At 38.1% G+C, this 23,728-nt stretch overlaps 1 protein-coding gene across 2 annotated transcripts in view; it reads left to right on the top strand.

Moving 5' to 3' along the window:
• The window catches only part of PLGRKT (plasminogen receptor with a C-terminal lysine), a 31,577-nt gene continuing 7,849 nt past the window's right edge, over positions 1-23,728 (top strand). The window contains exons 1-3 of one of the 2 annotated variants that reach the window (XM_067316164.1): positions 1-175; positions 515-601; positions 23,310-23,440. In XM_067316164.1, coding sequence (XP_067172265.1) covers positions 521-601; positions 23,310-23,440 — 212 coding nt within the window. In that variant the 5' untranslated portion in view covers positions 1-175; positions 515-520. The remainder of the gene's footprint in view (positions 176-514; positions 602-23,309; positions 23,441-23,728) is intronic. The other variant, XM_067316163.1, reaches the window with a different exon arrangement.

The following is a 23,728-nucleotide window of genomic DNA, read 5'->3' as shown; positions in this document are numbered from 1 at the left end:
CGGCCTCGTAGCGCCGCGCCGGCCCCTTCAATCCCTCCCGCCGACGCCGCCCACCGGCCAACCGCCGCCCGCGCGGCCGAGGCGCCCCGTGACCTTCCGCCCCGCGACCTTCCGCCCCGCCGCCGCCCGCCCAGCGCCGCGCTCGGCCCGGGGCCCTGCGGCGCCTCTCCCGGAGGTGAGGCGGTGCGGCGCGGGCGGCGGGGCCGGGAGCGGGGCGGCGGGGCCCGCTCGGGCGGGCGGGCGCGGAGCCGCCGTGCGCGGGCCCCTTGCCCGGCCTGGCAGGTGGCCGCAGGAGCCCCGCTGGCCGCCGCGGCGCCGTGTGCGGGCCGTGCGCCCGCCGCTTCCCCCGGGGGTGGCGGCAGGGGCGGGGGCGGCGGCGGGGGTGGCGGCGGCGGGGGTGCGCCCGGGCCCGGGCCCGGGAGGCCGGCGCCCCGCGGGGACGGGAGGGCCGCGGGCGGGGGCCGCCTCGCCGCGCTCAGCCGCGCTCACGCGCGCTCTCTGTTCCGCGCTTCAGGGCGAGATGGGATTCGTCTTCTCGAAACAGATGGGCGAAAGCCTGAAAGCCCAGCAGGAGTTTATGCTGATGAACTCACGGCTGCAGGTAAAGCCTACGCCGCCGCCGGCGTCCGGAAAGGTTACCCTCGCCACGCTCTCTGCGGAAAGTTAAGCTTCGCGCTTCAAATGAAGGGATTTCCCGGGGTTAAACGTGCTCTGTTTACAAAATCTGTTAATTCAGATGTGTTTGTCTAACATCAAATTCAGATGTGTGAAGTTGCTATCATCTAAATCCAGTGTCTTCCTCGGGAGTCTGTGTTAATGGGTTACAGGTGTATAAACTACTTCTATGCTAGCCAGACCTTAAGAGTGTAGTTTTGCGAACGTACCCTAAACAATTCCCTGAAGCACAGCCAGAGTTCTCAAGTGTGAAGCTACATGTGTATGTTAAAGTGAATCAGTAACAGCATGAGTAATAAAATGTTGGTGTTACTCCTAAAAAGTATGATTTAAACATGTTTCAGCTCTTCCACTATACAAAACTTCCAAACAATTTCTTTCTGAAGTTCAGTGACACCAATTATCTCACATTAGGAGGAAGCCACAACATGGCTGTTTATTGTTCTTGCAACTGAGACTAAGTAGGGCATAGGAGATCATTTGTTCACTCTGATAAAGCAATAAAATAGCAACTGGGGAAGAGAAGGAAATCCAGTTTCTGTTGCGCTGTAACTCACAAACTTGTGCAGAATAGAACTTATGGTGTAGCACTATTTACCGTTTTCTGATCTGTTGTCAGGTATTTTCTGATCTCTAAGTTGTTTATATACTAAACACTAGAATACAATCTGAAGGACTTAACTGGAATATTTCCTTTTAGGTATGCTTTTGAATTGAATACAAAGAAGTTTAAAATATTTGAAGTTACAATAGATGAACCTCCCATTTCTTAATTTGCCAGTAGATGGCATACTCTGGCGTTCAGAGCTGCTGAAGTACCCGCAGATACTAGGTTTTACAGGATCACATTTAAACTGAACTCTGGAGGTAGCACTGAAAATGTTGCTAGAAAGGAGACAACATAAGAAAAGATACACTGAATAACCACTAACTATTTAAAGAAATTCCACTTCTTGCAAGATTTGCGAACATCACTGTTTGTGCTGGGTTATGTATTTCTCAAATGCAAGCAAGTTTTGTATACAAACAACTTGTATCTGTTTTCTTTACTATACAGATGCCCTCCAAAGCATTTGGAAATCCGACTGAAGGGAGGGATTTCAGTTTGAGAGCATGATGATGAAATTAAAGTGGAGATGTGCTTCATTCTCTGTTTCTCCTCTGCTGTGCAGAGTGAAAGATGGAGTTGAGAAAACAGTTTGGGTTCAGACTAGTTCTTATGGGGTTCTGGGGGCTTTGGTTGGCAAACAGCTCCATTTTCCTTTTAACCTCAGATGACCAAGAGCTGTGGTTTGATGCTCCCAAATGCCCAGACTAATATCAGTAATCAACTTCTACAAAAATAAGCCTTTTCAAATTGCATACAAAATCATTGCAAATCATACTTTAGGAAACCTCTCAATGTGGTATTTATTTATTTTTTATAGTAGTAGTAGGCGACCTAATAGATTTCTTTCTAGAAGTACATATCTGATCTGTACTGTTTTTGCAGATATACCAGCCGTGTCAGAAAACCTGCACCTTTTAAAAAACACATAAAATGTGCAGTCATGTCAGGTGGACAGGATGGAGCAAGGAAGAAAAAGGACTTATGTTCTGCATCAGCAGAGAATGGAAGAAAAGAGCTCTGCTCTCAGCTGTGGGAGAGGATAGGGAAGAGGAAAAAGTTGCCATTTATCTCTTACATCTGTGACTAAAACCGGTGGTGTTTCTGGAGTCCTGTGTTAGACAAATAGGTTTCAGACTATGTGTGGAAAATGAGGAGTAGAGATTGTAACTGGAAATACATGGAGAAGCTAAGTCATGCTAGGACCAGCATGAAGTAGCTTAAGTTAAACCGTTAGATACTCTCACATGGTGAAATGCTGGGAATGGATGCTTTTAGCTCTTTCATCTTCTCTGAAAATCTTTATATTTCTCATTAAAGTATAGGTTTCCCCTTTGAGGACTATGATATATTTGACATGAGAGATTCAAAAATACTGATTTGGGTTAAATTAAAAAACTATCCCAAAGCAGCATCTGGGATTGAGACCTCTTGGAGTTTTTCATAGTTTCTGAAAATACTTTGGTGTGTCCTGTAATTTACAAAGTTGGGTGAGTACAGTACTGTTGTTACTCCAAGCCCAAGTCGTCAAAAATTACATCTCCTGGAATTTTATCCCTACAAACAGTGATGGTATGATAGTGCTCTGAAATGAACTACTAATTCTTTGGGTTGATCTGGAGCAAAACACTGCCTGACAAATAGTGGTAGTTGTTGATACAGGTAGGATCTGTGGGTGCTTTTCCTATCCCATGCTGATCAGGAAGAATCATAAAGTTGCTGTAAAATGTTTGGAACAGGATTTTTGTGCCTGCTAAGAATTTACATTTAGGAACACTTAGATTTAAAAAAACATTCTGGACATATCTCTCCATTCAGAGGAGAGAGTAATACAAAGCTGTTCTGTTGCTGCCTTATCCTCTGTGGAGGATTGTAACTTGGAAGGAAACTTGCAAAAATATGAAGGCAAGTACCATGACAGGTGTTGACAAGCAGCTTTCCAAAACCCAAGCCTGGGTGTTTGCTAACTCTTGGTCTGTTTAGGGTCACTTTGATTTGTGCTGGATACCCAGACCAGCTTGATTAATTCAGAATAAGAGAATGGTAAAGATGGCACAAAGTCATATGCATATTTCTTCTTTACTCCCTTCTTGGGGAAGTACTGTGGAAGGAATGGCTTATGGCCTTGTAAATTGTATCTTAATGCTCTTTGGAAAAATAATAAAAACTGGACTGTCAGATTGCCTTGATGTTGAAGGACTTGCCAGTTGTTTGTATTGTGTCTTGGTATGGCTCCAGAATGAAACACCCGCCTTGTATCTAGTGAAAACTGTTTATGGTAGAAATTTGTTGAGGCTTCATTTTTATCATGAGCCTGTTTCTTAAAGTGTAACTTGCAGAATTCTCTCCAAACACATAGCATATCAGATCTACAACTCATGGCCATGCCAAGTGCTTTTAGCATGGTTGAATGCATAAGAGGAGGTTCCTGGTCTTGGAGCATGTATATTGGAGTTTTTGTTTTCATGATCTATGAGTTCTGTTAATGCAGTTAAAAGCAGGTACTTAATTTCTTTTTTTATTCCTTGCCATTTTTCAACAACCCAAAGGTATACTTTCAAAAAGCTATTTCAATAACTAATTAAAGAAGAAAGCTATTTTTAGATATACCAAGCAACCTTTGTTGTACATTTTGAAACTGAAAAGTAAGAGTGCAGCAATATTTGCGGTTGATAATTCCTCAGCATGGATTATAACGCTTTAAATACAATTTTTTTTCTGTAATATTTCTAGATGGTGATATTCCATGACCATCAGGTAGGTCTCTAAATGGTGAATTGTCAAAACTCACATGCTTTGTTGAAGCTTGCTAGACACGTTGTTGTGATGGAGCAGACTTAAGTATGATTAGTGCATAATGTAAGTACGTTGTACCTAGTCTTCAAACAACTTTTTAAAAAAAAATTATGTACTCCATATGTAATAATATTTAGAGTAATCGGAAGCAAAATTATAGTAGGAGGTCATGACACAGTACAGACAAGCAATTGAGGAAATTTTAAACTGAATTTATTACTGTTAATGAACTTGATTCTTGGACTGCACAGAGCAAAGCTTACTATATTAATTTTTCATAACAGAAGAATATTTTCTGTGCTGATTTGTAAAAGACATTCTAAATGCAACTTAAAGGGTCTTACTTAAGCATATGGGCATGCAAAAGCTAATCTCTGTGAAATTTTTGTCAAAATTTCTAATGCACATAGAGGGATCAAAAGCCCTTTTGTTTTGAATGGAACCCTACCAACTCGATACTATGCTGATCTTTTCTCCTCCCCCACAAAGAAAAGTTTAGATTTTAGTTTATGCCTTGCTGTTATTTTTATAGAGATAATACTGCTTTTGGCTCTCAAAAGTTTCTTTTCCTTCCTTTGTTTGAAAAATTCAGCACAGGGAAAAATGAGTCAATTCCAAGGTTTCCCATATATAGTCTGTAAGTATTTGGCCATACCCTTCAGAGGAGGAGGTGGAGATTTTGCTTGGGATTGTTTTTTGTTTTGTTTTGTTTCAGTTATATTAGGAGAGCTTTGAATGACATGAAGATACCATGATGTGTCTGAGAATAGCTGTATTGGATAGTAACCATTTTTTTCTGGTTTGAGAGATACACTTTTTAAAGCCCTTATAGCATTTTAAATCCTTGGTAACTGATTTAAATTATATGCTTACTCAGAAGAAAATTTTCTTTGGAACTCCACACACAATTGGTGGTATACTAAGTCCTTTCACTGCCTTGCCTTTTCTACTCTTATATATATTAGCTTGCAACTTAATTTTCATTAGTAGTGAGGTCTCAACTGATGACTAGTTTGTAGTTCTGTTACGGCAGCCTTTTTCTTTTCAACATAGGATGACCAAAATGGGGAAGCGATATCCGACTGATCTGTTGTGGTATCTTATGTATGGCTTCCATACCTAAGGCAGTAAGCACTCTTTTGATGCTATCTAGCTATTGAAATTTTCAGTGAGGAACTGTTGTGGGAAGACAGTGCAAACAAAGTGTTAAGGAGAAGGAGAAACACTAATTTTGGTTAGGAAATGGAAGAGAAAAATCTGTTGTATATTGAATTGCCCCATGAAGTGAAGTATATGCTTTGTCTAACTGCTGAGAATGATCCTGGTCAGGTTTTAAAAAATGAACTTCAGCTGTAGCTGAGCATGAGAAATGCTCTAAACTCTACTGGAGACCATAGAATATTTTTACATTAGTGTTTGGGGGGAAGAGGGGTTATTTTGTTTTTCTTTTTTTTTTTTTTCTCCAAACAAAACAGTAAATCACATTTCCTCATCCTAAATAAATTCTGTCCCTCATAGCTGCACTGTAGGAACATTTTGCTGTCACTGCAGAAATGAAGTAAACAAGTCTAGAATACATCTGGTCCTTGCAGAAACTTTTGAGTGACAAAAGCTAGAGTTTCTGGAGTATTGATGGTTCTGGGGAAAGGAGTCCTGCCTCAAATGTATGTACACACACGCATGCAGCCTGGGAAACAAGCAGAAGGAACAAGAGCGCTGTTTGCAGTCATGTACCTACGACGTCATTGGAATAACTGGGATGTGGTAGGACAGTTCATATGATCAAAAAGCTGTGATTAATGTATACAAGTTCAGGAAGGACGGGGATGGGGAGGCTGAAATAGTAGCTCAGATATATGGAGTTCTTCTCTGTGGTGGATGACAGGCTGATTGAATTTCAAAGGAGAGGTCAGTGGAGGTAGCATGGTGATAGGAGTGTGTTACAGACCAGCTGATCGGGATGAAAAAGCAGACCAAGTCATCTTTAAGCAACTAGAGGAAGCCTCTTGATCAATGACTCTTTTTCTTGTGAGAGACTTAAATATCCCTAACATCTGCTGGAAGGGCAATGCAGTGGGACACAAGCAACTGAGGAAATTTCTGGAAGGTGTGAGTGATAACTGATACAGGTGGGCACTTGATGGGATAACCAGGGTTGATGTACAGCTGGATTTGCTATCCACACATAAGAACTAATTTGGGGATGTGATAATCAAGGGTAGTCTTGGTTGCAGTGGCCATGAAATCAGTAAAGATCAAGGTCCTGAGCGTAGTGAGGAAGGAAAGTAGCATAGTACAGACCCTGGAGTTTAGCAAAGCAGATTTTGGCTTATTCAGGAAACTGATAGGTGGGGTCCCATAGGAGGCAGCTCTGGAGGAAAAAGGAGTTAGGAAAGGGGTCAGGTGTTTAAGGACAACCTCCTCTAAGTGCAAGGACGGTTCATCCTGGTACTCTGGAAAACAAGTACATGTGTCAGGAGCTGGCCTGGCTAAACAGTATCTCAGGACCGAGCTCCAAAGCAAAAAGGCAGCATATGGGAGTCTGAGGCAGAAGCAGTCTACAAAAGAGGAATATTATGTGTGTAGGGATGCTGTTAGGAGAGCCAAAGCTGATCTGGAGTTGACACTTGCAAGGGTATCAAGGGCAACTATAATAAGGCACACAAATGAGGCTGAGGGGCTGCCTTTGCTCCAGTCTTCATGACAAGGTCTCTCCATGCTCTGTGCTTAGTGGTAGAGTTCAAGGAGGAGAGGAACTACCAGCAGTGGGCGAGAATTGAATCAGGCAGGACTTGACAAATCTCAACCCATACAAGCCCACAGGACCCAATGGGCTGCATCTAAAGGTGCTGTGAGAGCTGGCCAATGCTGTAGCAAGGCTGCTCTATCATCTTTGAAAGGTTGTGGAGATCAGGGAAAGTCCCTGATGACTGGAGAAAGGCAAATGTTGCTCCCGTCTTCAAAAATTGCCAAAAGGGTGATCTGAGTACTGCTGGCCAGTTGGCGTGCTCTTGTCCCAGGGAAAATCATGGAGCAAGTTGTCTTGGAATACATTTCTGGGCACATGAAGGGGGAGAAGGTGATTGGGAACAGTCAGCGTGGATTTACCGAGGGTTAATCCTGCCTGACCAGCCTGATTGCCTTCTGTGATAAAATGACTGGATTTGTGGGTGAGAGAAGATCAGTGGATGTCATTTACCTTAACTTTAGCAAGGCTTTTGACTGTCTCGCACAGTAGTCTTGCATCCAAATTAGAACCTTACGGCCTGGATGGGTGGACTTTCTGGAGAAGGTGATTGGGTGCGCTGTAAAGTTTGCAGTTGATACCAGGCTTTGGGGACCAGTCAATATACTCGAGGGCAGGCCTGATATTCAGAGATACCTGGACAGGTGGGAGGAGTGGGCTGACAAGAGACTTGGACAAATGCCAAGTCCCAAATGCCCTGAAAAGGCAAAGCCCCTGACAGTGGTACAGACTGGGGACAGACTGACTGGGGATCCACTCTGCAGGGAAGCCCTGGGGCCCAAGTGAGCAGGGAGCTGAGCATGACCCAGTGGTGTTCCCTGGGAACAATGAGGGCCAGCAGTGTCCTGGGCTGCATTAAGAGGTGCGTAGTCAGTAGGTCAAGGGAAGTGACTGCTGCTCTCTACTTAACATGTTAGATGGCATTTAGATACTGCATTCAGTTTTGGGCCCCTCAGTACAACAAAAATGTAGATAGATCAGAGTGGGTTGAGCAGAGAGCCACCAAGATGGCTGGGGGCTGAGGGCTGGGCCCTTTGAAGAGAGGCTGAGGGAGCTTGTCTTGTTCAGCCTGGAGAAGGGGCTCCTTCAAGGGAGACAGTATCCGCCTCCCAGTACCTGTGAGGAGGTTATCAAGAAAACAGAGCCAGTCTGCTCACACTGGGGCATAGCAGGAGGATGAGAGACAACAGGCAAAAATTGAACCAGAAGAGGTTCAGGCTGGAGATGAGGAGAAAGCTTTCCCCCTGCCAAGGACAGCCCAGCAGCAGAGCTGGAGCCCAGAGAGGTTCTGCCATCCCTGTCCTTGGAGGTTTTCAAGTCCTGACTGGTTAAAGCCCTGAGCGAACCTGGTCTGGTCTCGTGGCTGAGCCTGCATTGAGCAGGACCTGCTGAGATCCTTCCAACCTGAATTATTTATCATGCTTTGGCCACCTTTGAAACAGACAGAGACTGTGGCGCACCATGTTTTGTGGATAGTGTGAGATAGGATTTCCATGCTTCTGTCTCCTGGCCAGGCTCTGAGAATTATAAAGAGTTATCACTTGATTTCTGCACTCCTGTTGAGTACCACATGCACAGCAGCAATCTATTGAAACATGTTGTGACTTCAGGGTCTTAACTCATTTAATGTTTGAAAGAAGGCGTGCTGATTTCAACATGACAAAATATACATTGAGGTGTTTCCTGCTGAAAAACTGGGACTGCTTTCTCTGTCATGAAAGTACCTTAACTTCTAAAGTGCACCTCCAGTAAAATTAGGTACTTGAAGATAAGTAAGAATGCTCTGACCTGAATGTCACCTTGTACTTGTGCTGAGTTTCCATTACTTCCCTCATGACACATCCTTGAGAGGACTACTAAAACAATTTCTGAGCTTGAATTTCTAGGCGTTTTTGCTTTTGGTTGTGAGAGGGGACCAGTGTTTGTGAGGGTACTCTTGCCATAACCATATTGCATGTGAAGTAGTAATGGCATCCAGCTGGCACAAATGCACATAATGATCTCTTAAGCTAGAAATAATACCTTTTAATAATTTAGAATGTGTAGTGAACTGGCAGTTTATTTCTTTGTAAAAAGATCAGAGCATGAGTAGCTTAGCTTGTCAGAGCACTGTCCTCTAGTTGAAATGGCGTTGTCTGTACTAGTTCAAACTAGTAATTCATCTAGCCTGGTTTCCTTTCAGGCATATCCATTTTTACATGGCTCAGAATTTCTTGCAGTTTCCACACTTTCTGGGTCAGGTTTTCCACAGAAGAGTTTTCTTAACCATAGTCATTTAGTAGGCTATTATTCTTAGAAGTGAAGATTTGTCCCCTCTCTATTAAACTGCCAGCTCATACATGCATGTTCCCTACTGTCCATATAAATGTCTAATGCTTTCCAAACAGTCTTGGCAATGCTGTGTAACACCAGAGTTGTAGAGGTTGGTTGGAAGCTTATCTTATGTAAAGCCCTTTGACAGTTTTGGGGTTGGTTTGTTATTGTTTCCACTGAACAAATAGAAATACTTTTTTTTCCCTGTCATCTATAGTGTTGACAAACTCACAAAATTTGAGAAAAATGAGGTTTGGATTTTTCACCCTTTTCCAGCCATTAGCTAAATGTTGAAAACAGTCTCAAGCCTAATTCATGTTCTAGAGGCATCCAGCTGTGAAATGATGAAGGTTCTTGACGAGTTAAGTTTTCATTTGAAGAATTTTAAATGTATTGAAATCCAAGTAAGTTAAACCATTAACTATTTTCACTGTCAATAAGGTAAAAATATAGATCAAATGTTAAAGAAGATACTTAATTCTTTCACAGAAGAAGCTTCTCCTCCCCCCCCCAACCCAAAATGTGGAGCCTGAATTGTCTGCCTAGCCTTGGTTTTGCTCACTAATAGATCAATTCACTTTGTTTCATAACATCTTAAAATATATTTTAAAACAACAACAGTCAGTACAGTTCCATTCAAAGAATTAACAGAAACGGGATTAATGATATGTGGTAGCAATGATCACTAGTTGCTTTGAGATGAATGGGACTAAATGGTCACTGTTTTTTCCCTAGTATAATATGCTGTTGTTATATCACTGAGAAATAGTATTATCTTGAAAAGAATTAAAATTAGAATCAAAAATCAAATCTCAATCTAACTTTTAACTGACAGTTGTTAGATAGACTGTTCCATGTGTAAACGATACTGACAAACAGATACCATCACAGAGAAGGGAATTCAGAATTAAAGCCTAAGGGTGCCCAGCATGTCAGGTTGCCCACCTCTGCGGGCCGTCTCTGTGGCTTACAGTATTTTCTTTTTTGTTTGGGGACAGGGGTTTAGAAGGATTTGGGGGTTTTTTTGGTTGACTTTAGTTTCTTTTCCCGGTGAGAGAATTCCTTATCAGACAAAAGGATACAGCCTCTGTGGAAAAGCATAATTGCATTCAGGAGTCAGAGATAATGCTCCTTTGATGGGAGGACACATAACCTTTGAGGAAATAAGCAGGCTAGAAAAATAATATACTTCTGACAAATCTGTATTTACCCATAATAAAAATGTTTGATTATAACCTCCAGTCTGCAATATGAATCTCTGGATAGTCTCACTCCCTTTCTCCTGCCATCACTCCTCTCCCCCTATTTCATTATGTCAGACTTTAAGTGGATTCTTCTCCCCAGGTAATCTTGAATAGCCAGGAAACAGCTATAGATCAGTTTTGATTTCTTTGGGAGTTTATAGTTACTAGACTTGCTCCCTGTATAATGCTTTGTGGTTATGGGAAGGGTTCCATACTCCTTGGCAAAGAAAATGCTGATGTCAAGCAGAGCTGGAAAAGTGGAGGTTTTGTCCACCTGTTTTTACAATGCAGTTGTTAGTACTGCATCCTCTTTTTTGAAAATTCTTGCCAGCCTCTCCTTGTTTACCCAAACCTTTTCCCTCTTTTGGGGTCCTAATGCAATAGGAGTGAGCCTTGGGAAGACTATCTTATTCTAATTTGGGCCAGCCAGTGGTATTGGAGCTCCTTTGCACCTCTGTATCTAATCTACTACATTTATGGTCCTTTCTCTTTTTTTCCTGCTTTGTTTTAACAGCTCGTTTGAAACTTTGGCAGTCATGCAAAACTAAACAGAGAAATAGTAGTTACTAATAAAAAAAAGTAAGGCTTTTTTTTCCAGTTCATAATTATCGTGAAGTTAAATAGCTGGGCAGGTAATAATCAAGTGGTGCTGAGGAAACTCATCCTCTGATACAACAGTGCATACTCTGACTTTTTGAATCTGAAAAAGAATCTAACAGTTTCTTCTTACAAATGAAACATTCTCTTGGACACAGCACAGAAATGTCCAAAAGATACTTGGCTCTTGCCAATGCTGTACTTGTAGCAATAGCTTAGTTCATCTAAATTACAAATCATAAGATTTTTACTTCTGAACATGACTCTCAGATGTTCTGTGCTTTTATCTGTCCTTCAGGTGTTGCTTATGGAGAAGAAATACGCATTTTAAAGCATATGTGTGTGCTATGGTACATACCTAAGGGATGCAACTTGAAGTGGTACAGCTGTTAAGCATTTTCTAAATGGCTCTAACACCATCAGTCTTGTAAGAATATGCTTTAGAACATTATTTCACTGTAACTTGAATGTGTAGATGTTAATTAAATTAGACTGGTATTTGATGTTTTAAAAGATGTGCAGCAAAAATATTTGTATTTGGAAAAATTGTATTAAATACTTGGTGAATGCACTGGTAAATGTAGTTTAGCATCACACTTTTTCCTTCCACTTACATGTCAGCCCTCTATTAGAGGCAAAATATATTGTGATTATATTACATTTCTGCCTGGATTTGATTCCTTAAGAAGTTTGCATTGAATGGCAATAAATGAAAGGAATGAGGCAGTTCTCTCTTCATGTTCAACAATTTGTCCTTATATCTCAAATGAAAATATAGCAGTTCCCTATAGCAAATTTTTGATAGACCATGTCTCATGACTATATGACATTGGAATTTTTTTCCTGAGTTACAGTAATAATAATAATAAAAAAAGAAATAAAGTCAGTTCTACTGCAACAAGTGATGGAAGAGGACGAGAAAATCCAGAGAGTTAGCAGTTTTTCAAAATCTGGTTATAATTCAGTGCGATGTTACATGTGTAAAATGTTAGGTTGGAGGATTGGTTCAGATTTCAGATCGTCTTGATGAATTGGAAAGTGCCTGAAATAATAGGAAATGTAATGGAATGGAATAAGTGCCAGTCCAAAGTATTACATCCAGGAAGGAAAAGTTAAATACACAAACCAGAAATAAGTGATTAGAGACTAGAAGCTCAAAAAAAATCTGGGTTTTATATACTGATCTAAAAACAAACTGACTCAACAGCGCAAATTCTTACAGAAAGCAAATGCCAATGTGGATTTACTAACAAGAAGCTAAAATTACTCAATTTGCACTACTGTTGACTTTTCTGGAAAACAGATTTTGCTACTTCTGTTAAGGAGCAGACAAGCTCTGAAAAGTTCAGAGAATGGTAGTAAGAATAATGATGTCATTAGAACCTTTGAGGAAAGGATGAAAGAATCATACTTGTTTGGTCATATAAATATGCCTGTTATGCATTTGAAGTTTGGTGTGTGTGTTTTGTTATTTTTTAATCCCTTAAAGTTTTGTTTTTGTTTTTCCTTATGTCCTATAAGAAGACATTGAGAATTGGCTTGCTTTTCCTTCGAAAAGCAAGCAACAATGGGGATAAATATTTGGAGACTTTCAGTGCTTAACTGTCATTAAGCAGGTTAGTAAAAAAGGATTTGAAATTTTCATTGGTGGTCTTGAAGACCAGGATAAACAAATGTCCTCCCTTCCAACTTTAAGTGACCTGTGAATATGTTTTCTAGCCTTATCTTCATGATTATTAATACACAGAAGTTGTCATACCTGAAGAAGACCGGCAGGTCCAGTTAGCTAAGCACTGGCCAATATTTAACGAACCATTCTAGGTTTTTTTTCAACATAATACTCTTTCTTTGGTAGTGCTGTCTCTTCTCCAAGCTTGCTATTTCCAGTTTTCTCAAGCATATAGGTAAATGTGATCATTTTTTTAATGCAGAAAATGTCTGGGTTTTAGGACTTAATGCTGTCCTCTGTGTGAATTCTGTTATGTTATTCTGTGTTACAAGTTAGATTTTTATCCAGTAAAGATTACAAGATGTTATAACTTCAGTTATACAGCTGTTCATTATTGCTGTTTTTCATCTCAATGTCTTTTGGAAAATGTGCACAATCATTAGGTTTCATATATGTTCAATAAGAAATAAGCTTAAGCCTTTCAACAGAAGCATTGTTTTAAGCTTGTTCCTTGTTAGGAAGTATCTGAGAATCCAGTTATCTTCCCAGTGGTTTAGGAAGTTTTTGCTTTCCAAGGAACTGAAGTTTCAGTGGTAACTATGTGATTGTGTATAATAAAAGATGCAGCTGAGGCATTTTAAACATTTGTTCAAGTGAAAAGTGAAGTTATTCATTTGGGGTAGATAAAATACCAATAGCATTTATATGTGCATTTTTATGAAAATAAATGTTTTTTATGTTCAAAATAAATGTTTTATTTATGGGGAGAGATGAGAAAATCCTGACTTATTTATCAGACAGCTCAGTGATCTCTTCTGCCCCTTCTCCCAAGTTCATTTTTAGCTGAGAAATTATTTGTATTGGATGTGAAGGTCTTATATGCACAATTTTTATTTCATTTAAATACAAAAAACATTAAGAATGTGAAGAAGTCGATACCAGATAGGTTATCAGGAGTTTTGTGGTGAATGAGACCTTGGGCCACATTCTCTTTTAGTCATTCAATGTAAAGACAGACACAAAGAAGACAGAAGAGTAGAAGAAAGCAAAACTGTTGAAAAAAGCAAATGTTAATGTCCATCGTATATATAGTAGACTAAGAGTACTTCAGCTTAGACAGTTAAGATGAATTGACCTAATAAGCCTATCATTTTGTTCTTGATAAGGACCGCTATCTTAAACATGTTTTTCTTCTTCCATCCTACGATGTTATCCAAACAATGAAGAATAAGTATATTTGCAAGTAGTGTTCAAGGGTTTGGGGTTTGTTTTTTCTTCTTTCTTTAATAAACTCAATTAACCTATTATTCAACTTACTATTGATCATTTATCAGCTGATCATAAAATGAGGTGTTTTTTTAAAGGCAGATGTGTGCTATGTTTTGGCTCCTGGCAGGAAAAGAAATGAATGGCTGATGTTAAAATGTCAATGCATTTCTGAACAATAAAGCTCTTTTCATGCCTTAAAACTTTCATTGATCAGAAAAGGAAGAGAGCTGACACATGCTACTGCATAGGCTCCTTTATAGATTCCTTCCTGTACCTAATAAAACTTTTTTGTGTGATGATGTTTTTTCCATCTACAGGTTTTTTCAACTTATCTTTGTCAGTGAAAGATGACCCACCTCCTTGATGATACCTGAAAAATTTAATTTTTCTTAATGTGTTAGGCTCTTGAGTAAATTTCTGTGGTTTAAGTCCCTACAATGACAAAAGTTTGTCTTTTGACCTTTTCCTCTCAAGTTTTCACTGAGAATTGTTCTCAGGATTTTTTTTTTTTTAAGTTCTATTACAATAAAAAACACGTCTCTGTTTCTTACGTGTGAAGTAAAATGTAAGCACACTTTCCTTTCCCTGACTACTACCATCCTTTTCCCTTTGGGGTGGGAAATAACTGTATTTGTTTTCTATTGACAAGATACTAGTAGTGCTTATGGCATTTCAAATGCATTTGTCTTGAAGCATTAGAAAAATTGTTTTGCCCTCTGGGTGATCTGGGCTTAATTCAGGAAATAAATGTTCTCTGGTAACAATTCCATATCCTTATTAGTTTGCTTGCATCAAATGGAACAGAATAAGATGAATGATATCTGTGTTGAGGAAGATTAGAACAATCTATCTCACAAGGAAAAAAAAAGCCCTTTTGGCTGGTATTAGATGGGAGATTGTATACTCTGCCTGTTCATTATAAAAAGTAAGTGCACTCTTTTACGAAGAGCAAATTTTAATTGCCATTTCAAATTGCAAACACTTTTAGCAAAAGATGCAAAACAAACTGATTGCTACATATTACCAGTAATGAGAGACAAATGTTAAGTAAATCTTTTCAGTGAAATCAATCTTACTAGTAATACTTAATCTGTTGTTGAGGATGGAGGTGCTATTCAACTGCAATACATGTGCATGCACCAAATTAGTCAAAGATAGCATAAATCATAAAGAAATGCAGCTTTCACTGAACTGTGTGTGCAATGGGGATAAAATAATGGGAGAAGCAGCAGGAAGAAGAGTAGTTGATCCAGTTATAAATGCCTGTCCTTTGTAAGTTGCACTGTTTTCCTCCATCCGTTTTTGCTGATTAGTTTACAGTACTTTAAATAATTATACAATTTGGCCAAACTGTTTGCCGAAAGATTAATCTTTTTGAGTGATTTGAGGGAATAGCTGCTTAGTAAAAGACATTCTGGAAAACATTAACAGTCTCTTTGGCCAAAGTTTATGGTGACCATACCCTGCCTTTGATAAGGATTAAGACCTCCACATCAGCACAGCTCTTGATCAGTGTTTTCTTTGGGGGATATCTGTGACTAGTACATCTTCTTGTTTTGAGTGCAGATTACTTAGGTAAAAGTTTTGTCTTGCTTACAGGTGCACCTGCAGTTAATCCATGCGTAAGGCTTCGTTCGTTGGGGGGTTTTAACTGACTTCAAAGGAAGAATACCATCTGAAGCCATTTCCTTTAGCACTATGAATTTTCCATAGATGCCTTGCTGCTTAGTAGAGCAAGCCTACCCTTTTAGCTTTCTGCTTTTAGGTCTGCTGAAGTTGAATCCCAGACCTGCTGGCTATTTACTTGGTTTTCCAAGAAACATTATTTCTCAAACACTAAGGTTAAAAAAATGGGAGTTCTACTGAGCAGAAATCTTAAGAATCCCGGTTATAAAATAGAAAATAAAGGACTCTTATACCTATTTGAATTTTCTAACAAAAATACTGGTAAATACAACTATAATAATCCTGCAAGCCAGAATCTGAAATGTGTAGGAAGAAATATCCTATTTGTAGACTGTGTTGGAATTATAATACCCTTTCATACAACAGTATTATTTTACAGCCATTTCTTCTGGTTTTCATTTTTTATTCAATGTTTTGAGTCTTTATTTCTAAAAATAAATAAATAAATAGGACACACAAGCATACTTGGAGAGATTATAGGGTGATGGAACTAACAAACTGATAATTCTTACTTATTTAGTTGTTAGTCAAATTTCTCAATGACTTGATACTGTACTGTTAATGCTTTGTCTTACACTGCTTTATCTGTTTTACTATTCCTGTTGCATAGGTACCTCTTTTTGATTTAACTGGCTATCCAAAAGAATTTAGTTTGTCTGTACAACTCTTGCATAAAACTCCTGAGAGTTCTGAACACTGGTACACTGTTAAGTTAAAACTTAGCTTACTCTGTAGACTAAAGATTCTTAAATGAAGGTAGAAGACACCTTTTGTCCCTCTGCTGTATGTTCTTTGCTGTACAGACAAGAGGCACAAGCCCAGAAATGGTAGGTGATTGCAGAAAACCTTTATTTTGTACCACAATTCAGTGGATTGAGCCTTTGTAGAGCTTAAAGCTTCAAACAGATTTAGGTGCTTTTTATATTACTTTCTTTTTATATGGCATGTAATTCTAATCACTTGTTGAGAACAGGAAGAGATAGGGTTTATTTCAGTGCAGATTTATTCTGGCTTGTGGTTAATGTCTTGAGACCCTTTTCTTTTTATGATAGCTTTTTTTCTTGTAAATATTTTGTAATGAGTGAGATTGAAAGCTCTAAAAATTGAATTTGCTTTATAGGGAGCATAGTTTCTTGCAGTGCTAATAACTTTAATTGCTCTGTGTACTTTATTAAGTGAAAAATATTTGCAGACAAGTTTTGAATAGCTGCAGGATAAAACATTTAAGTCTGATTAATTTTAACTGTTTGATCTGGAGGCCCATTTCCTGACACTTCTGTGTGCATGCTGTCATAGAACCAAGCAAATACTACGTAATTATTACAAGTTGTTATCTCTGTATTACACTCAAGTGATTTACAATGCAGGTGTAAACATAGGATCACTATTCTACTGTCCTTTTTTTTTTTTCCACATAGGCACATAGGCCTAAAACTTTAGTCTGCTCATGAAATGCTTAGTGCATTGCTACTGCAAGGGGTTTATACAGTCATTTAGGTATACTACCAGCACACCAACTTTTATGTGTGCTTTGTCAGTGATTTGCAGGTATTTGTATGTATGACCATCATTTTTGAAAAAAATAAAGCTTTATTTTACTGTGCCTCTGAGTGTTCAGCAGTTCAGCTTACTGCTAGATTAAATAATGCTTTCAGAGTCTTACAGTTTTTCAGTGGTCAGTGAAAATCATCTTCTGTTATAGTTGTAATGACTGTTCCATGCACCTCTAACTATCAAGTGCAAGAGATTAACCTGTGACATAACCAAAGGATTTTTTTTTTAATTAGTATAAAGAGTATGCCAATGGTTTCTCCAGATTTGTCTGTCTTAAATTTAGATTGTGAATTTAAAATACACACACGTCCTTATTTAAGTTCTGTCCGGTTGATGATTACTTCTAAGGTAGATTAATTCCTTTTCTGTCAGAATACCAGACTGCCAGCATAGTTATGTCTTAATGATAGTGACATGAAATGCAGTATCCCATAAAACTTTACTGCCTTGACTGCTCTTAAGCCACATGCTTGTCCTGCCTACTCTTCTGGAGAGGCGGGGGAAAACTGCATATGGGCCAGGAAAGCTACTGTATAGAGCTGCAAATGCAGGCTTTAGCAAGGGTGGGTACTATGTCTTCCTCTCTCCAGATATGTCTTGACCAGCAAGCAATATATCAAGCAAATGGTATTTAATATACATGGGGAGTGAAGCATTTTGCACTGGCTCTGCTTTCCACTTCCGTTGAGCCATAAATGTTTGTACACCATTTATTTTGCCTTTTGCACATCATAATACAAGAAAAAGTAGCATTTGCTCCTTCCTACAGTGTCTGAGCATGAGACACAAAAACAGAAAGACAGAAAGAAAGAGATAAAACAAGCAAAGAGTCTAAAGTATTGGAAATTTCCAGTCTGTTTTTCAGTGCTGATGTGGTTTGTAATCCAGAGAGAACCGTTTATTTTTTTACAAGTTGTCAAAGTTGATTAAATTATTTCAGATGAGAATTTTCTCCCACTGGATTTTAATCAGTGAAATGTTGGTATAAATGCTGATTTCTCTGGTTTGACATCATTGTGACAGTCTGAAGAATAATCAATAGAAATGATAAGGGTGGTTACCACTGACTAGTTTATTAACATTCTCAGTTTCACAGTCACTGATCTTTTCTTCCTCAGCCTCACTTCTCTTCATCTGTCATGTTTCATTTTGTCAGATTGATTTCCTTTTACTATAAACAGTTGGCATGTGTCAGACTTCAAATGCTAATCAGCCCTCGCAGTTTCTCACACAGAGTGTTAAGAAACTGTTAACTATATTTAAAGAAAAACGGGAAAAGTTATTTCTAATTGAGTCCTCTTGAGTGTTACAAAATATCAAATGTTACTTGCTACTAATATCTTTTTTTTAAATACTAAGCTTAAATTTTAAAATGATATAGTCAGTATTTACTACTAGTAAATAAGTTGGTATTGTGATTTAAGAAAATCTGTTCATTATGGAATTAAACTAGCAAAAATTCATTATGTGGCTTTTTTACATTATAATACTAACTATACTTGTGTCTGTGGCTTTAAAGCATGGTCGGATTGTCATAGGACTTGATTTATCAATGGTATATTTGGATGTGTGCCTGTGCATCCACATCACAGCTTCCACTCTCTTGTGCCATGTGAAGCAACGTGGCTGGGAAAACTGTGGCACCTCCCTTCCTCCCTGGTAAGCCTGCATCTGAGACCCTTTAGCTATAGGTTTTAGGTAAGCTTAGTAATGTAAGTAGTCCCTACTGAAGTTAGATATATGTAGATATACATAAATAAGTACAGCATGCACCAGCTAAGTTTGAAAGATGCACACTTTTGTGTTCCTATCATCTATGAAGTTCTGCATGTGAAGGTATGGTTTGCAGTAAAATGAATTCATACTATTATTAATTCTTGCTTCTAATCTGCCATAATAGGAAAAGAAGTCTTAAGAAAACTTTATTTCAGAATAAATCCTAAGGCAGCAAGACTTGGTCTTTTTTCTTAAAATCTGCATGTTAAGATTAAGTCTCCTCTACTCTTTGACTACCCAGTGCAACTGGCATTTTCAGTAGAACATGTGTGGAGGAAAATAAGACACAATTGCTACAAAATTAAGAGCTGAAAATGGGATATTGATAAAAACTGCTGTCAAACATGTTTGGTTTTGTATCTTTCATCTAATTTGAAATTATCCGTTCTGCTGGACTGTTGTGTCTTTCCCTCTGTAGATCTGCTATCAAATCCAGACTCGTTTAAGGTTAGTTAAAGTAATCTTAATGTAATGGTTTGGTCTTACGCTCTACCAATAATTATTTGGCAATGTGTAACTGGAGTATCAGGCTATCCTAGTCTTTGAAAACTGTGTGATCTCCAGATGTTTCATTCAGATCAGTGTGTTAGACGGGTAAGTACAAAGGTATTATGACTTAATCTCCTAAAGAATGATATACAAAGGAATTGCTTAACTCTTCTTGTAGGCTCATAAGTTCATAACTTAGATCATCCAAAATTCATTTAGATGCTTATACTTTTTTAGTGTTTAGCATTTCTGATTAAACCTGCCTAGATGATCAGATGTTGGGTCTGGACATATTAAAATATGCTCTGATGACACAGAGCAGGTAGGCGCCCTGCCTTATGTCTCGCTGTCCGTGGCTGCAAGTTGGGCATTCTCTATTGTACTAAATACATGTTCTCAGAGTCCGTGTCAGGAACACGATGGCAGCATTGGCCTGTTGTTATTCAGTAGCTCAATGGCTAGAATGTTCTCAGAAAAGAACTCAGCAGTTCTCCAAACAGTTTTTTCTGCAATTATTCCTTTAAGTTAAGTTGCATGATGAAGCAGTATGTCTTGGGGCAAATTCAGCCATAACTGTTAAGTTTCTCCTTTCCTTTTCCTTAACCAAAGATTGGAATCCAGTGAAGTCATCTGGAACTTGCCCTGGAACTCGTTATCTGGGGGCTACTAAATCTCTCCATTAGGCGGACAGTCTCATTAAAGCCCTACTGCTGTAGCATGTCTTTTGTTTTGGCAAGATGAAGCTAAACCACGTGACACAACTGAGTTTGATGTGGAAGAAATGCAATAGAAGGTTTTCAGTATATAGAAGAACAAAAGAAAGTGCATAAAAAGAAGTTCTGGCATTTGGGGGAAGTGTTCTTGGGTTTGGCATAAGACTGCACAAATTTTAAAGAGTGTGGAGCACACATAGTAATATTTGGTTATTTTTGTTAGCTTTTCTCCATGTAACTCTCCATGTATCACTAAATAAAAATTGATTTAAGAACGAACCTTAGCAGCAATCATAGCTAAAAATATCTAGGCACTTTCTTGATGCAAAATTGCAAGTGTAAGTACAATAATACATTTTCTGTAAATAATGCTTCATTGTAACATTGTGCAACTTAAGTAATAGCCCGAATTAAATTGTTAATTTAGCTAAATGTCACTAGATCTACTTTTTAGTGTCTTCTGTGAATTAAGCTTCCTCTGAGCAGCAGAAATTTTCTTTCATGTTTTGCCACATTTCCTCACATGCATATAAAATGCTTGTCTCCAAGATTCATCAGTCTTTCCCACACACCTTGTTTTTTTAAGAAATGAATTTAAATACAATATTACGTTCCTTCTAGATAAGCAGTTGTATGCACACTGAAGAAGTTTGCTCAAAGTCAAGGAATTATGAGAGGTGTTTGTGTAGTTTTTTACTGTATTTTTGGATATGGGAATGCTGTAAAAAGTTGAGAGGGTTTTTTTAAAGTGGGAAAAAATATCGTTCTGGTTAGAAGAGAATATGAAAAACAGTATCTTTATGGTGGTGGCTAATGTTTGCAAAACAAGTTGTTTTCATTTATACTAAGTTATTTCTATAAAATACTTGTAGATATATATAGAAGTAACCTTGAGCTTCTGAAGTGTGATATGATAGGCTCCTGTGGAGAGTTTTCATTTGACTTTAGTGTCTGTGTCATGGGTTTGGGGTTTTTTTTTCCTTTCAATACTTGGGATATACATATATACATACATACATACATATATATATTTCATATATTTTAGAAGCCATGTTAAAATCCTTTAGTTACTTTTGTAGATTTAGGTTTCTTTTTTTTCTTTTTTTTTGTACTTCCTTATCTTCACTATTTGTGCATATCACTGTCTGCTTTTTTCTCTTTTTCCAGAAGATTTCCTTTTACCAAGACCTATATTTCATCATGCTATCCTGTCCCCCTTCTTCCCCATGTACTTCTTCAAATTGAAGTTCATTTAGGATACTACTGCGTATCTTGGAAGCGTATACTCCTTATCTGTCGTCAGGCAAACAAAAGGTCCCTTAATACTTTTCACACATATGTGCAAACTACACACATAATCAAATTGAAGGGGAAAATAGAAGTCATTAAATTGATATTACATGTAATTATCTTATCTTGTCACATCAACCCTGAGCAATTTACCAGGCTTGGGATACTGGGGACCACAATGGGGCTAATTAACAGGCAGCATGCATGCCTATTTTAGAATTTCCAAGTGTCTCGTAGGTGACAAAATGAAATCTAATTATTTTGATATTTTATTAAGTGGTTTTCAGCCACTACATAATTATTTCTTCTGAAAAAAAGTTATATGAAAATTATGGACGTCAGAAAACTAGACGCTGTTAGTGATATTTTTGTAAGAACAACAATTGCAATGTAAGTTTTGAGGAAAGAGAAACAGATGAAACAGTATTGTGAGACTACAGTGAATGTTGTTTTTCCTACTGTGTACAATTATATGTAATTAGATCTGTCCTTTTTTTATTATGTTGTCTAAAAAATTAATTCTACCTATCCAGGTACTGAATGAGCTTGTAAATAAGATAGCAAGATCAACATAGTCTGAAGAAATAATTAGTAACAATTTAACAGAAATTGTTCTGTTCAGGCTAAATCAATAGTAATGGAGATGAATAAATGGGTGGAAACCTTAAGTAATTACAAATCCTTTAAATTATTCTTGAATTAGAAAGCAGGGGAAAAGAGTAGATTTAATTATTTACTTCATAGATGCATGTCAGGAGAACTTTCTGAGTTCTCTCTTTGTTCTTTCTTTTCTAGAATACACTTTTTTTTTTTTAATGCAACTGGTGTTCAGCTTCATGTACTTTCTTGGGCTTTTTATGAAACCCACTTAGCTAAGCTGAAGCTAAACATACCAAATCAAGTACTCTTGTTTTTCCCCAAACTGAATTACAAACATCAGTGGAAGAAGCAGACTTTGAACTGTGTTAACAATTATACTGTGATTTCAGACTGCTTAGTTTTGGCACAACATTATCCATCACTATAAGGAGGAAAGACCATTGTATTTTTTGTTATTTTGTATTGTAGAGAGGAACTTGTAATAAATAACAAATTTCCCATTATTTAATGAATATGAAATGTGTTCAGTTAGGCAGGATGTGTAATAAGAAATCTGATACTCTACTTTTTATTCTATTGCACCATAGCAAGTTCTACTTTGGCATGTAAATACATTGTCCAAATTATACTTTTTGAATTACTATTGTTAATGTTAGTTGCAGAAGAATTTTCCCATAGACAATTGAGATGTATTCCAGTATCTTTAAGATCTGCTACCTTGACAGACTATTTGTAGTGTTTTCCTGTATTTGTAAACTGTACTAATCTCCAAATGTTATTAGCTTTATGATGCATCATAAAGGAGAAAAGAAATCCTCAAAGGGCAAAGAAAAGTCAAGGATGACTCTAAAGATACCATCTAAATTATAATTAAGTAGAATAAATTGGAGAGTGTTCTTAACAGCTGGGTGGTGCCCTTGGGATCAGCGTGGAGATGCAAAGGTAAAGAGAACCTTAACCTATGGAGTGCTGTTGGGACTTGGAGTTCTCAAAACCTAACAATGGTATTTTGGTTTTCCTGACTATGAGAAACAGCATAAGAAAGATTGCGTAGTGAAGCATTTGTCAATTACATAATGCTTTTTTGGTATAAACTGTTCTTCAATAATCCAGGTTGTTACTGAATAAGACCATTCTCAATCAAAGCTTATGAATGACTGATGTAAAAGAACAAAAAGGAAACCTTCTTGTTTAGTGTTCTGGGTTAATAGACCAGTGTGAAATTGATTCAGACTTCAAAATAAATGGATGAGTTAATTTTGTTTAATGTCTCTCCCTTCTCTAGCTGGAAAGGCAACTACTGATGCAGAATCAGATGAGAGAGAGACAAGCAGCCATGCAGATTGCTTGGACAAGGGAACTTCTGAAATACTTTGGGACTTTTTTTGGACTTGCTGCTGTAGGTTTAACAGCTGGGTATGAAGTTTATTTCCTAATAGAAAATTTAAATAGATAGATAACATTACAAAGATATTTCTATAATTTTGGCTTGACCTCCTGCATTTTATCAGGTAGTTATTTTTATCCAGTAACTTCTCAGAGGTCGCTTAAATGACAAAATGACTCAGTTCATTTCTGTCTACTTCTGGATGTGTTCTGTGTATGTCTGTATTGTGTATTTATATAAAAGCAGAGATGCAAGCTGGCAATAATATGATTTAGCTGACATACCAAAAATTCAGCATAAAACAAAAGTTTTGTGCG

Source organism: Apteryx mantelli, chromosome Z (genome assembly GCF_036417845.1).
Source record: "Apteryx mantelli isolate bAptMan1 chromosome Z, bAptMan1.hap1, whole genome shotgun sequence".
NCBI classification, from domain to species: Eukaryota; Metazoa; Chordata; class Aves; order Apterygiformes; family Apterygidae; genus Apteryx; species Apteryx mantelli.
Note: the sequence above shows the minus strand (reverse complement) of the source record. Positions and strands in the feature narration are given on the sequence as shown.